Here is a 16,438-nt window from a genome sequence, read left to right as displayed (position 1 = left end):
TACAGTACAGTTATATTCCTTATTGGGATCTTATACCTTTACATGACAGGTCTTGGTTCTCATTTTTTTCCCCTTGTCCCTGCCCTCCCTTCACCCCTACTGTAGATGTGTTTTAAAATAGCCCCAGTATTTTATATTAAGTAGTAGCTCATAGAAATGACTTAAAGAATTTTTAAATCTTTAATATATTTATTTTTCTTAATCATGTTAAAAAAAAGAATGATATGGTTTCACATTTCATTCGTACAACCTCAGAGGTACTGGTTAATCAGAGCATGATCCTTTGGTACTCAGAGCTCTTTGCTTAAGCTACTGTTATGCTTAAAGTAACCTGCAATGCCAGGTGGTTTTATCTTATTTTTTTTTTTTGAGGAGTATTCAATTCATAAACAGATCTCTCTCACTTTTTGATCTTTTCTAATAAGACAGTTTTTGTAAAACTAAAGTCTAATACAATGCATAATTGTTGGAAACATTGTAAAATTTAAAAAGTTTATCTTATCTATGATACCTCAAGGGTTTGACTATGAAAATAATGTCAGTTAGAACATCTACTTCTAAAATGTAAAGCAGGTTTCAGGTACACAAAGTCATGAGGAAAGTTGGGCAGAGTTCCTAGATGATATCAAAACAATGATGCATAAAGAAAAAATTGGATTTAATGAAAATGAACTCATTTAGTTAACTTAGAGAAAATTAAAATTAAGCTGAGAACTGAGAAAATATTTACAAGTCATATATCTGATAAAGGATATACATCCAGAACATCTGAAGGACTGTTAAAAGTCAATGTAAAAAGAGGATACGTAGTATATAAACAAAAGACTAAAGATTTCTCTAACAAAGATACACAGATCCGCACAAAAAACATCATCAAACAGGAGAACACGAATCAAAGTCACAGATCACTTTCATATCCACTACAATGACTGCATGAAAAACAAAACAAAACAATGAGAAATGCCGATGAGGTTGTAGAGAAACTGGGATATCGACATTACTTGTAGGATTGTAAAATGGCGCAGGCACCATAGAAAATAGTATGGCAGATCTTTTCACAGGTGAAATGTACTGCCACATAATCTAGTGATTCCATATCTAGTATAAGCCAAAGAGACATAGAGAAAAGAAAAGAAAAGGAAAAAAAAAAAACTCTCCCATTGTGGAAGGCTCTACTCACTGAGATTCCACTTCAGGCCTGTCGTTGTAACCTGATTGCAAGGCTGTCCAACAGGAACCAGGCCACACCAATTTCCTTCCAATCCAGTGTCTACATGCAGTTTGTGCTTCCCCTGAAGGGGAGAAGGAATGTCATTAAGAACAGGAAGGATGTAATGTGCCTGGAACACTTGATAACGTGTACTGAGGGCTAGCCTACAACATTAATGTAGTGTATCACACTTAATCTTTTTTTGGGGGGTACTGGGGATCGAACTCGGGACCTTGCACTTGCAAGGCAGGTGGCAGAACCACTAAGTCAAGTCCCTGGCCCAATTTAATCTTAACAATTCATTTATTTAGTATATGACATATAATCCTACAAGCTTTCATTTGACTTGATCCTCATAATAATGTTTCATGGTAGCTTACTGTTCATTATTAATTTTACAGACATTAAATAGGTCCAGGGCCACACAGACAGAGAGGATTCCTTCTTATACCTGCAAGATCCATGCTAAAGATGTAGCACTCTGTGACACAGCAGCTTAAGGTTTTAAATACTTCTTTGAATGCATATAAAAGTCTCCCAAGTAGAAACTTCTACTTATCTAAATATTGGGTTTCTAGACTTCAGAGTTCAGAATCAACCCTGCCTCCATAAGAAAGGTTCAGGAAAAATGTACTTCTACCAGGAAATAGTTTTATGTTCAATGAGAAATGGTATGTTTCTTCCATTCTGATCATAAAAACATAAAATTTATTATGTTTTCAATGTTTCAGATTATGGGAATGTTAAAATTTAATGGAATGCTCAATCAAGGTGACAATGTTTGCTTTTAAAATAAGATATTTGGATACCCCCTTGCTTCCTCGAAGTAATGAACATCTATCTATTCTTTCTATTATTATTGGAGAATATAGACTTTATAGAAAGATAACTCAGGTTCTATGGGAAAATGCCAAGGCATGCATACATGCAACAATGGAAGAAAGGTTATTTTTCTTAATTCATAGTACCTTATCTATTCAAAATATGATATATAACCAGAATAAAGAAACTAGGTCTCCTTTGGTCGTCACTTTATTGTTTCTACTATATTTTTGTACTCTATGTTGTGGTTTCCCATGCAGGTTTACTGCGCTCTATATAAAGCCTCACAGTAGAACTTGCTTTGTCTTTTGTGAAAGAATTTCTTTTATTACTAAGCAAACAATTCTCTGCAGTATCAGTCCTTGAATTTTAACACATATTCACTCAGATTCTTACTAACTATACAATTCATACACATAGTTGTAGGATACGTTTTCATTTGAACAATTAATCAGAAGGTCAATTAAAAGGGTCTAAATACAAACCAATACCAGGGGATTTTTAAAGGAAATATAAAATACATTTATAACTCAGTTGCCATCTCTGCGACAGAAGACAGGCGACAGGTACAGATCCATGAAGTAGTGGACTAGATGCACATGGAGAAACCTGGTGGATTAAAAGCCTGAAGGACTGTGAGAGGGACAATATGCATAAGCAGCCCTGGAATGAGATGTGAGACAGCCCTTCTCTTTACCCTGCCATAATTTGCTCATTCAATGAGCTTCATTCTAGTGTTAGAGACACAACTATAGTCATAAAACTAACGTGTTGATGGAGGACAAAGACAAGGTGAAAAGATTACACCAGAGACCTCATCACACTGGGGAACTGGGGCAGAGGGTAAGCGAGGCACTCCCTGAAGAGCAAAACTTGAACCGGGAATGGAAGGATGAACAAGCTTCAACTCTGTGAAGAAATAAGGAAGGAGGGGTCTGCGGGCCAAGGGAGTCTGTGCCTCAGTCCATCAACGAGATGCTAGGTGGTATCAGATATCCAATTACCAGCCAAGTAGATAGGGATGTATGTGAGGAATAAAGAGCATTTTTAGGGCAGCGAAATTGTTTCTTATGGCGCTGAAATGATGGCTATCTGACATCGTGCATTTCTCAAAACCTAGTGAATGAAGGACACGGTGAACCCTAATGTCAATCATGACAATTAGTTAATAACAAGGTATCAATATTAGTTCATCATCTGTAACAAACTATTATCAAGGCAAGCTAATGGGACAAACTGCAAGGACGGGAAGGCATAGGAACTGTCTAAGATGCTCAATTTTCCATAATCCCCAAACTGCTCTAAAGAAAGTCTATTAATTTTAAATGTGCCTCAGAGTGACTGTTTAGTTTCTGACTGCTTATGTGGGGATGACCGCAGTAAGATGGTGGGTTTGAAGCCTGTGCTAGACAAACGGTGCTGCACCAGGAAAAAGTGTAGCTGCTTCTCAGCAGCCATTACCACCTATTCTCTCATTACCTCTAAAAAGTTATTTTAAAGCATAAGCTGCCTTTATTACTTTCTATGACACTTTCCCCTAAACTGATTTAGATGGAACAGCCTGCCACACAAACTCGAGCTTTGTTTCTATTCTCCACCATAGAAATAATGATCTCTACAGATAAAAAATATGACATATAATATAAATACAAACGACCAAAGGTAGGACACTTCAAATAATTCTGAAATTCTGGAAGCCTCCTATGTAATTAAAGAAGTTGAAGGCAGGAGTTTGCAGAAATTCTGATTATTTTACAATTAATTTTGATTTCACCATCAAAGCAATAAGCACTGGGGATGACTTGTTATCCTGGCCTGGTTTTCTGTTGGAATGTTGTATGCCTAGGACCCCCATCAAGAAACGCCTTTTTTGCCAGGCGTGGTAGCGCACACCTGTAATCCCAGCACTCGGGAGGCTGAGGCAAGAGGATCGCTGTAAGTTCGAGACCAGCCTGGGCTACATAGTGAGTTCCAGGTCAGTCTCAACTACATAGTGAGACCCTGTCTCAAAAGACCAAGAAAAAGGAAAAAAAACAAAAAAAAAAAAAAAAAAAAAAAAAAAAAAAAAAGAAACACCTTCTTTTTTCCTCCTGTTAACCTGTGACCTCCCAGGCACTGGCTGGCCAACACCATAGGGCAAAAGGAAGCCACAGCTTGGCATGTTTGGTATTCCTGCTAACTGTAGTAAAGAAAGATCAGCAAAAAAGGAATTATTTTTAACTCGTGGACATTATACTCTGAGAGAAGATTCTTCAACTTATATAACACAAAGGAAACAGCACATATACATTTTAACTTTAATTATCCCAGGGAAAGAAAAGGCTGTTATAAGATCACTGATTTAAAAGGTATAGTAGTTAGCTTTCTTATCTAGCCTTGCTATGTACTCATTGCCTTCCTCATTATTTTAAGAATCAACAGAACTTAAAATTTTCAAGCTGGGAATAAACTGGTTCATGGGCTTGAGAAGTCACAGATAGGTCTTAGCTTACAATCAATTAACATTTTTTCCTCTGTTCCATGAAAGTGTTTTGCCATTTGCGAATGGCCTTTGTGTTTATAAATATGCAGATTTAGCTTCTATTGTTAAAAGGAGCAGCATGATGCTTTTCCTCTTTATCTTCAAATCTATGTGACATCTTTAAAAAATGAACGGTGTGGAGGAATTTTCGTTCATCTCCTGGATTTCTCAACTCATAATATATGCTAGTCTGTACGTGGTGTGGCACAGGCAGGCATATGACCTGACGTTAAAGAACCTCCCGAACAATTTATGCCATTACTGAAGACTGGTGGCACAGGAACTAATCATTTACTTCCATATCCTCTCATGAATCACTGCCTAGCTTCCTACTTTGTCCTCTGTTCAGAGCTAAGATAACTCTTTGAACGAGGAACAAAAATCAGTCATACATGGTTTGCCTCTCCAGTTGTAGTTATTTGATCCTATCTAATAACCTTAATAAAGTATGGGCTTATAATTTCATTAGGTAATAAGGATGTTGCATGACACACATACTGGATACTGTGCTTAAAGTCATGATAATCACAGCATCATGGATTACTCTCCCTACACCATAATTCCCAGCTAAAACAAAATTCTTATAAACAGATACCTATAAAAGTATAAGAATCCACTGTCGCTTTGTTTTGTTATTCCTTTTCTTTACAAATGACAATGACATAACTGAGAGAAAATATTAAAGCAAATCCTATATTTTGCCTTTGAAAATTACCAAACATATAGGCATTTTAATTCATTTGAATCACATCTCTGTAAACTTCACTGCGATAATTATGCCAATGTTTGTGCTGAGATATCTTAGTGTGGATCTCACAAAGTATACAGGAAATGAATAAGGTCATTCACTATGCAGTGGACACAGGAAAAGCATGAGGGTACTTTCTGCTTATGAGAACGATTCAAGGAGCAGGAGTTACTGATAGTTGATAAAGTAGACAACCATGCGATGCACTACTATTCCTGTTTTACTTTTACTTTGCAGCAGTGACATCACAGTTAGAACCAGTAAAAATGGAGCACAGCTGCAGACTGATAAACACAAGGCTAACCTCTGGTATCTTGTCTTTTGTTAGTTCCTTTGGATACTTTAAACATTTATCAACAAACACTGCAAGACACTGAATAGCCTGTAAGAAGAAAAGTGAAGAAGGACCTACCAGGAGATATTTACCAGAAGAGACTACTTCTCTCACACAGACTTGTGCTGGGGTATTTTCAGGGCTGCGATTGTTCACGTGACAGAAAGTAGTCCCAAGAGAAATTGTCTCCCCAGCAAACTTGTAGTTGTAAAACCTCAAAGCTAGAGATTTGTACATTGTCTTTGATTCTCTTTTATATATGTAGAATTCATATTGAAGTGTGGAAAGTTTGAGGTAGTTTGTACTGAGTCAGGGATATCTATATTACATAGATATGTAGTGTACTGAAACAAATGTAATGACTCAATGTTATATAAAACATTACGAGTATGTAGTATATTGTGATGTATTTAACATATTACTGAATCAGTTTTATATATATGTTAAATATGTTTGTGTATACATACACATGCACACACACACATATACACACACAATTTAAGTAGCTTTTAGAATTTCAGATCACGTTAGATCATTGTCAAAGTGCTTTCTGCAGAATACTACTCACAAGGTCCAGTAAGATTAGAAAAATTGCTTCTGGGATTATGCCCTTGACAATAGTAACAAAGCACACCAGCATGTTCCATGTTCTAGGCAGCCTAGCAACAAGAAGAATTAAAAAAGGAACAAAACGCTGTTTACCTAAATGAGTGTTTCCCTAATACACTTGATCACTGAGCACCCTCTGCTTCTCAAATGACACCTTGTAATTTCCTATGGAAGGTGCATTTCATGAAATCTCAGGAAACTGTTGACTTGGAATAGTAGTCATTTCATACATGTTACCTGCAATTATGATGCTTTGTTTTAGTATTTCTACAGCCAGAACATTTCAAAGATGTTTTAAAATTCATAGCTTATATTTTTGTTTTGAAATATACTAAATAACCTTACCCTAAAAACATGTATTTTCTAATACTAGCTATCCCTGTTCTCCTATTAAACAGCTAATACTAAATGGTTATATGAAAGAAAACCTTCTCATTGTTAGGTAAAATACAGTTTATCCAAAAGTCAAAAATATTTATGAAATAACTACCACAGACAATAAAATACTACAATGACAGGAAAATTTCCTTGTTAACCTCCTAACACTGGACTATTTCTTAATAAAAGTTATAAAATCGGCATCTTCTCTGCCCTTTATCACCTCTGTATATTTTTGGACATGTGTCCTACCCTATGCTTTCCTTTTATTCTACACAGACAAAATAATCTGCAGAGTATTTTTCTACTAATTGTCAAAAACTTATTCTTGGCCCCTCCAAAGAATTTAACCTAATGAACAATGACTTCTGAAGACAATATTTATTCCAGAAGTTAGCATTTCTAGAAGTGGACAGGTTACTCTGAAAGATACTTTTTGAGTCAACAACTGATCTCAGAATTATCAAATGACTTTAGACAAATGCTCTTCTGCTGTGTATACATACATACATATATATATAATATATATGTATATATATGTATAATAATATGTATATATATATATATATATATATATATATAACCACCACATCTCTACCTTTCATCTAAAGAAACATCAGCCACAGGGCAAGCCCTACTTTATTATTATTACAATGCATCCCTATATACTCCACCTAGCATAGATGACTTCCTTCTGCTAGTCTTTAATTATTTGTGTTATAAAATGTAGCATTTTGCTAGTATAATGAATCTCCCAGATGGGTTCATACTCTTACCCCTGAAAATGATAAATTTTTTTTTTGCAGGCTAAGCACTTCCATTTTTTTCTTGCTGGGTTTATAGGACAGTAGAAAGAATACATCCTGTGTCTAAGAAATATCTAATTGAATGGAGACAGGATTGCTAAGAAGGTATCAATATGCTTTGCAAAACCTTTTTAAAAAAAATCTGAGGTGAGAGAGGGTCCAGGTGAGCACAAAATACACATGACCAAGACCCAGTATTTTTTTGTCTAGATAATGCTTGCTGAATTTTACAGTGGGACAAAACTGCCCACAAGTAATATTTATAAATACCCCAATAATACAATTTGATATATACTCAGATTTATATGCTTATTTCTTTTTGTTTTTATGTGAAATGTACATTATAATACTTCCTAATTAAATTATTTGCAGGACTAAATGACAAAGTATATAGGGCTTTATATTATAAATATTAATTTACATATCCTTTTTCTTTTTGTCAGGTTTCAGTCAACTGCAGGTTTTTTTTTATCCCTTTGTTCTATTTTTTAAAAAAACCTACTGACTGCCTCAATTTTCCTTAAATATGTATAATTATCCTTCTATAAGAGTAACTTGAAATATTAGTGCAGAGAAAAAGAAAAACATGTTATCTGAACATTTTATGTTACACTTTCACTTCACATTAAGACAGCTTAAGTACTGCATCTCTGTGATATAGGTCTATTACTTAGCAAATTAATTGTTTTGTAGGAGTACATTTCTTTCACTTTGCTCAGCATGTTTAGAGTTCTAAAAATTTCTGATTTCTCATCTCTGTACCACATTCAAAATGCAACTCTTAAGAGTTTTCCAGTTCCCTAACTTCCCAGGTCAGAGAAAATCTCTTCTTGACTGTGCTCTGAGCTGGCCTTACTCAGTGTATGTACAGCGAGGTGGTTAAGAGCATGGGTCCTGAGGAGACTCATGCATCTGAGCCCCTTTATACCATGTCTGAATTTCATCTTCCTTATCTATCAAACCAGGATAAAAGGGTTACTGTGGGGCTGAAGTGATGTGATATAAATGAGACACTAAGAATGGAGCTCACCACAGAGAAAATGTGCAATAAGCACTTGGTGTTATTATTGATAGTGTGAATAATTAATGCTGGAGGGAGCACAAGAATTAGTATTTTTCACTTTCAAAAGTCAAATTACTTGTCTCATATTTGAAGTCAAGAATGTGAGGATGAGGCAGTCTTTGGAAAACATTCTGAAGAGGAGTACTTCATCATGTACGGTTTATTCGGTCTGGGCCAAAATGTTAGAAAAAGCCCAACTTTCAAGTTATGTACATTACAATCTTGCTACAGTAGTTTTAATTCCATATCTCTTCTAGATAAAGTAAGAGCTTGTGATATCAGAAACAGAAATATGTTGTTACTGTTTGGTGGAGGTTTCTTTTTTGGCTGTGATGGGAGAGGAGTCCACAGTTTTTGACACCTTGTGTAAAAATTCTGGTAAGATTGGAGTGAAATATGCCTTAGCTGTCAGGAGAGTGCTGTAATGAATGCACAATTAAACATAGTACACATGTGCTGACTTAAAAGTCACAGCTGATAAACAACAAGCAGCCTTCACTCTGTCACAGATCACCCAGTCACAGGGACACAGGGACGCGGCACAGCCCCATCGGAGACCCACAGTGAGAGGAGCAGGGCCCGGCCTACTTCCACTTCTGCCTCCACTAAGGGCCAACAGCAACGGGACAGCTCTGGAACATCCACAGCACTCAGAGGCCTGAGGCCAGCGCGTGAGTTTTGAGCTCTCTGCTCCAAGTGTTTGACCATGTCCAAAATTCAGAAACTCTGAGAGAGGAACACGATGGGTGTCGCTTTAAGGCCGCAGGTGTTTGAGTGTTTCACAGTGACAACCAACAAGCCCTCGGGGCCATGGTTCCTCTCCATGGGTCCCCTGCATGCTCTCCCCTCTGTGTCCACACTGCTGCCTCTGTTCTTATAGTCTTTATGTCTTTTCTGCTTTTTCAAGTGTCCATAAAACTTTTTCCAGAAAAGAAGAGGTCTTAAAAACGAAACAAAAACTTTTGTTCAAAGAATATGTGGATTCCTTTTAAAAAGTGGAAGACTGACAAGATTTTATTTGTTGTTTCTAAAGGGAAAAAACAAAACAAACTACCACTATTTTCCTCCTAATCTCTAGAGGTTATCTAAACTGATTTTTCTTTCCTTTTTTTTATTTCTTTCTAAGCTTTGAACCTGGGAAAGATAATGATGAAGTGAGAGAAAAATATTCCCTAACAGTTATGAAATTAAGATAGATGACATAATTATTAAAACAGAACATTTTATGCATAGTGCAACTAGAAGTGCTCAAACTCACTATACTGTACATAATTAGTAAAAAAAAAAAAAAGTATGTCAAAGCACGAATGGGCCATATTTCACAATGAATGTGGCATAGAGGGGAAAAGCATTAACTATATATTTATTAACTATCTTACTTTCAATCCAAGAGTTACTTCAGCTGTCTTATATAAATGGTAAAATATGACCTTATTATTTCAAGTTTGATTTAGATATTATAAAGTTTTCAAAATTAGATGCTCTAACTCCAGACATATTTCACAGTGAGCATACATAAGTCTGATTCCTGGGTTCTCTACCATGTATTTTCTTTCTTTTTTTTTTAAACAGGTTCTTTTTTTTATTTTTTTAAGCTTTAATTGAGCTTATTGGTACATTTTAGGCATATAGTACAGTTGCATTCATTGTTGGGATCTTGTACCTCTACATGACAAGACTTGGTTCTCATTTTTTCCCCTTGTCCCTGCCCTCCCTTCACCTCCTCCTCCCCTCCCCATCTACAAATACTTTACTTCCATCTTTTCATTATCTCACATTTTTTTTTCTTTTCCTTTATTACCCTTCCCCTACCCATCCCACCTTCCCTACGCCTTTAGCCCCTTTCTTCCCATTTCACAATGTCAGTAATTTTATTAGGATCTTATGTATTATTGCAGTTTATTCACAAAGGACTATTATCTAGAATCTACTATGTATTTTCTAATGTTTTTATATAAGAAATTTTGTTTTAGTTTTGTTGCTACCGATTTTTGGTATCCTAGAAATTCTACTGTGATGGAAAAGAACAGGTTTTCACAACAAAGCAGAATTACCAACATATTTATGGCTTTATCACTTGACAGGGAAGGTCAGAGCTTCTCAGAGTTTATTCATACCTCTGCAGCAGCTTTCCATTCTTTGAAAATTGCTCCTTGATACCCGGCTTCCCTGAAATCACCCAGAGTGGCAGCCACTCTCTTAAGGTATAAATCAGATTCTAAATAACTGATAGCGCTTTTCTTCCTCCAGAGCTGGACAAGAAAAGCATTGACTTTTCATTGTCGGAAGCTGCCACTTAGAAAAACCAATGCACCAGAATGTTCTCAGGGTTTAATTTCTACAGTCATCTGTAAAAAAGCAATCTTTGGGATTATAGAATAAAAGTCTTGCTCTTGAACATCACTTGTACTTTAATAACCTCTGTGATTCTCCAAAGCCAAATGTAACACCAACATATACTTAGTGACTAGTGCTAGTCCTATCATGACACAGTTGTCTCATCCTTAACATGAGCAAAACGTGCATAATTTCAGCACACTATGACACAGAACAATGACATAGTGGCAACTGAGACAGATAAAACAACTTTATAAAGAATGAGTAAAATTAAAAAGAAAACATTTTTAAAAAGGAAAAAATCTTTTGAAGTGTTTCCTATGAGACGTGAGTAGTTCTTTGTTACAGAGGCCATAAAGAAATAGATCAAAGGGCCAGGGATTTAGCTCAGCGGTTCGGTGGCCTGCCTCGCAAGCACAAGGACCCGAGTTTGATCCCCGGTACCACAAAAAAAAAAAAAAAGAAAGAAAGAAAAGAAATAGGTTAAGGAAGTGTTTAATTATCAGCAACACTATTTAAAGATATTTCGCACCTAGTATCTCAGTTGTGGTGGTTGTGTATTTCTTCTGTGACACAGTGATGCACCTGTGGAATGGTGTGATAGCCATGCCATTGTGAAAAAATAGCTTTAAAAAAACCAGGAATATTTAAACTGAAGCAATGTTTCTCAATCCATATATTATTCTACGAGAAGAACTAAATGCTTCCTTTCCATTTAGCTGTTTAATACAAATTAGTATGATCATATTAACTATCATTATGAGTGCTTTAGAATAGACAATCGGGATTCAATTTCAGTTGTTGTATTTAAGCTTCTATTCTTCTATCAAACTGTACCAAGAAAACCAGTAAGACCAGTGACTGGTATCTGGCTACCTGGGAATAAATGCTGTTCTGTTGCTTATTGGCTGTGTAACTTTGGACAATTAAATGATTCTGCTTCTCAATTCTCTCATTTTTGAAAATGAAAGTGGTGATATATAATATATAAACATTACAGAGTTGTTGAAGTGATTATACCAATAAAACTTCACACAATTACCAATAAATCTTAGCAATTTTATTAACACTATTTTGTCCTAATAAGACACGACAGAGATGGATTTCATATGTAAACCACACACTAATGTCCGTCCAGTCAAAAGGCTTAAGTTGTCATGTGCCATATGCATGAAGGTTCATTATACAACAGTGTTTAAGTGCTATTATTAGGGTAATGTACCCAGGTGAACTTATATGAATAGTGTCATCGTGGTGGGTTTTCTTAAAAGTCTATGAAGGATCCCATCCCCTGGAGGGTGGAAAAACCTCAGAATCAGTCCCAGGCCTTAATTATAAGTGTCCAGCAAAGCTTTCATAAAGGCTTGGTCTTCAGCTTGCTCCTACTCACATGTGAGCTGCTTTAACTCTGAGCTCTGTTTGGCAAAGAGTAGCAACCAGAAAAAACAGAATAGAAACATTTGAATTAAGCCCAAACTCTGCAAAGCTAGATTCACCTTAAGCATGCAGGCATTAAGAATTGGCTTTCTTCCCTGTTAAAGGCTAAGCACTTCCTATCTTTGAGGCTATTTAGAGCTTCCCACGTAAGGAAACATGTTGTCTCATTTACCACTCTTTTCCCCTCCTGGCCAACAGTTCACAAACAAGAATAAAGTTCCATCATATTCGAGCATCAAAGGGCCAGCAGCCCTGAGCAAATAAAGAGGCCACATCCCGATGGACCTGCAGGACCTGGACAAAGTGGGCCATGGGTCTATGGACAAGACAGGTCCTCAAAGGTTCTGGGTCAAAGCAGATGGGAGTCTAATATGAGTCCCTAGACTCTGGAGAATGTTGGCATGGCATAGTGTGTTCCATCCGAGTGAAGATTCCATAGAAAGTGGCAGAAAAAAGCTACTTGATTGGCTCTTGGAACTTTGCAAAAAGTGATGGCTCCCGGTCAATGAAATTTACCTTTCTAGAACTCCATGGCAAATATCGAATCTATGAACGATCCAAAGGCTCAGAAAGCAAGCATGAGAGAGTAGATGTGCTCCCTAAGGCCAAAAGGCCAGTATTTTTTAATGGAGAGTATAGATATCTGAAAGTAGATGAAAATAGCCTACTAGCCTTAAAAACATAGATACTATATATATATTATTTTTTATCTTTCCTTTCAGAATGCATTTTCACAAGTTACTTTAGAAAGCTTGAGTGAGGTCCTTTATTAATACATTTATAAGGCATCGTCCTTCAACTCTCAGGGAAAAAATACAAATAAAAACATGGGGGTAAAACTGCCTTTTTTTAATATCCCATTTTATTCTCTAATATGATGTACTATTTTAAGGAAATGAAAAAATCTTGGTTACCCAGCCACGACAGCATAAATGCTAATTTATCTCTACTGCATGTACTTGGCAACTTAATCTTCTTATACCAATGTCCAGTGCCTATTAAAACCATTGAACAGTTGTTTTATTTTTTAAATTTTTTTGGTACCAGGGATTGAACTCAGAACCTTCCGCTTGCGAGGCAGGCACAATGCCACTGAGCTAAATCCCTGGCCCAAAACAACTAAGTTTTAAATGAGGAGTATTTAAAACCGTTCACTGAGGACTTAAAATCACAAAATTAATTTCTTTATAACTTCTTATATAAGCTATGATGTCATAACTTTAAATCAGAGGGATTCAAATTTTGACTGCTACTTGAACAAAATGTCCCAGTAGAGCAACACTATAAATTGTGACATTTATGGAGATGCTAAGAGTTAAAATAAAGTAGGTTTTTTTTTTCTTTTCTTGGTGGGGATGGGAAAGCTGGGTGTCAAACCAAGAGCCTTGTATGTGCTATGCAAGCCCTCTATCAATGAGCTACTCTGCCAGACACATAACTTGGTAATTTTAAGACAAAGAGCACTACGGCGGAATGTTTTGATTATTCTTTGTCATGGAATAGGTTCGCTAATTATTTCTTTGGTATTTCTCTTCCTAACAGTCTTGCAATTTGGGCAAAATGGTGCAACTTGAGTGTAAAGTGGCATGGGGTGGGGACTGAGGCTGCACAGGGGAATGAGAGATGAAGTTCCATTAATGTCTTCAGTCTAAAAACACTGCACAGACTCTGCCTTCTGATTAATTTTTTTCCATGGCTTATGCAACAAAATTAGAAAATAATGAAAGACAGACAACAAAGCTCTTGTCCTTTTACATACTTGTCTAAAAATATAAAACTATAGAACTAATTTTACTTCTTATAATGAGAACTATGTTTGTGGTAGTAAGGGAAATCACGTGCAGTCCTATCTCTCCATGCTGCATTGGGAATTTATATGAATACAGCTGTCACAGCAACAAGAAAATAAGACATCCATATAATCAATGTACTTTTTAACCCTCTTCCCCCAAGAAACATACCATATTAGAAGCCAAATAAATTCAGAAGGCTTATGGTTGAGCAGGAATTAGAATGATGGGGGAGAGATGGAATGAATATCCCACAGCATTTTAGGATAAACAGGTGCTCTCATTCTTTTTCTAGAACATTCTGGCACATGGAAAGGAGTGCTTACAGATCGGGTCTTCTGTCTACTACCGCTTTTATCCTCCTCCACCGAGGGCTGACTTTGCTAATGTGGTTAAAATACTTGAAGTCAGAGCTCCAGAAGGTCCAATTTTCAGCCCAAAATTATGTTTCTAGTGACCAGTGAGGTGTGGGTGGAAGAGCTGACAAATGTCTTTCATACTTATGTTTCTGGCCAGAGTAATTTTAGAATTATTCTACCCATTTCAATTCGTATAGCTCTTTACGTTTCTCTTATTAAATACTTTAATTTGGCAATGAGGGCACTGACTTCGTTTTGTCTTCATGTTCTAAGAACGTAAATTACATTAAGGGCTATACAAATTATTTTACCATATTCAGAGCACAACTTCACAAAATGTGACAAAAATAATTAGAAAGCAATGGATGATGTATTTAATTATTTTTCTTTACCTCAATGAATTTGTTTATTCACTTCCAGTCTATTTTGCTCTGAGGTAGATCTACCAATAAGACATTCTGATTAGAGCACAAAAATAAAGGTCTGATGATGATTACAGTGTGAGATTAGTATTCTACAATCTTACAGTTATATTCATAGATGAGCACCTCTATGTTTCTCAGTAACGTTAACTTTAAAATATCAAACAATCTGAGACTTTGCTTTGCACTGTAAAGTTATTTGTTTTCCATGAAAATATGGTTTAAAAGGAGGAAATACAGTTTTGCCTCTTTTGTTACTTCAAGCAAAGCTGCAGTCCTTTTCTAAATGTTGAGTTATTCAGAATTAGGGCAGTGATATCACAGTATATCAATTTATACTGGCAAAAACTCTCTTCCTATTAGAAACGGTGACAGTATTAGGATGTATGAAATGATTTCTACACTAAAATCATATTCTGGTCTCAAATTTATTTACAAATCAACAGTCTTTGGAATTTGAGCTAAATCTTTCAACCCTTTGGTCCCCTTCAATCCCCTTAGCAGATAGATTTAACAAAAGATACTTTTTTATGACTAGATGCAGAATCACTGTAAATAGATTTCTAATGTACAGTAACACATGTGACAGTTTGTTTTCCAAGACTTAATGTGTAGCTTAGAGCCTGTTTCAATGCCCTTCTGTAGACACAGCCCCTTCTATGCTAAATAATTCCTGTTTTGTAGATATGACAATTTTTTAAAAAGCATATTGTTTTCCTTTTTAGAAGCTAAAAATTCTGGCACAAAGGTATTAAATACATCAAAGGTTCATGGCCACATGTCACAGCTGCCCTGCACAGTTAAACTCAAATGTATGGAAAGAAAACAGTATGTCAACCCTCAGCAACAGATTACTACCAACCTTCACCTTTTTTCTGTAGAACGTTGTAATTCCTGTATTCTCTAGATGCATATTTTTATGTCTCTCTTTTGTTCAAGTTTCACAGGAGCTTATTTTTTTTCACAGAACAAGTCCGGATTATTGAACCAATCTGTAGAATAGCTTTTGACCACACATTAATTCAGGCGCCCAAACTATTTCAGACTAATATTTTCAACACAAAGTTTCCAAGGTTGCCCAGGGCTCACTGCCATTTCAGCAGTTCAAATAAAGTAAGGGCCAGAAGAAAGCAGTACATGGAAGACATAGAAGCAGTACTTAATGTATCACAATTCCCACTGGCTACTGAAGGCCCACCTGGAGAGCCCAGGAAATGTACATCAGCCTCCTTTATCAGGGGACTGTACTAATCTTTTCTAGTAGATACCACATCTCTCACATCAGCCACAATCGGGGCTATTTGGTTGCATTTGTGGTAGTCCATGCTCACTCTTTCAAATCTGATTTTTGTATGGAACAAGGTAAAGAATTAAATGTAGACATGAGGGAGTTCTTAAGTGTAACTCTAATCTCTTCCATTCTTCTATGAATTCAACATTGGTTTTGAATTTCCATCCTAGTAGGGAAGTAGCAGTTCCAGATACTTTCATGGGCCCTCCCCACTATAATAGCTTTTACCCCACAGCCAAGTATCTGATACGGGAATTCTGTCAACTATTGAGTAGGTGCACTCTAATTATATCACCCAGTACCAGATGGTG

The 16,438-nt window shown here is 36.2% G+C and overlaps 1 protein-coding gene across 13 annotated transcripts in view; it reads right to left on the bottom strand.

The window, feature by feature from the left end:
• The window catches only part of Tpk1 (thiamin pyrophosphokinase 1), a 360,539-nt gene that overhangs the window by 95,132 nt on the left and 248,969 nt on the right, over positions 1-16,438 (bottom strand). For 12 of the 13 annotated variants that reach the window (XM_010638565.3, XM_019209683.2, XM_019209679.2 and 9 more), the window contains one exon: positions 1,181-1,292. The exons of the other annotated variant lie outside the window; for it this stretch is intronic. In XM_010638565.3, coding sequence (XP_010636867.1) covers positions 1,181-1,292 — 112 coding nt within the window. The remainder of the gene's footprint in view (positions 1-1,180; positions 1,293-16,438) is intronic. 13 annotated transcript variants of the gene reach the window in all.

Source organism: Fukomys damarensis, unplaced genomic scaffold (genome assembly GCF_012274545.1).
Source record: "Fukomys damarensis isolate Sample0158 unplaced genomic scaffold, DMR_v1.0_HiC HiC_scaffold_16, whole genome shotgun sequence".
Taxonomy (NCBI): Eukaryota; Metazoa; Chordata; class Mammalia; order Rodentia; family Bathyergidae; genus Fukomys; species Fukomys damarensis.
Note: the sequence above shows the minus strand (reverse complement) of the source record. Positions and strands in the feature narration are given on the sequence as shown.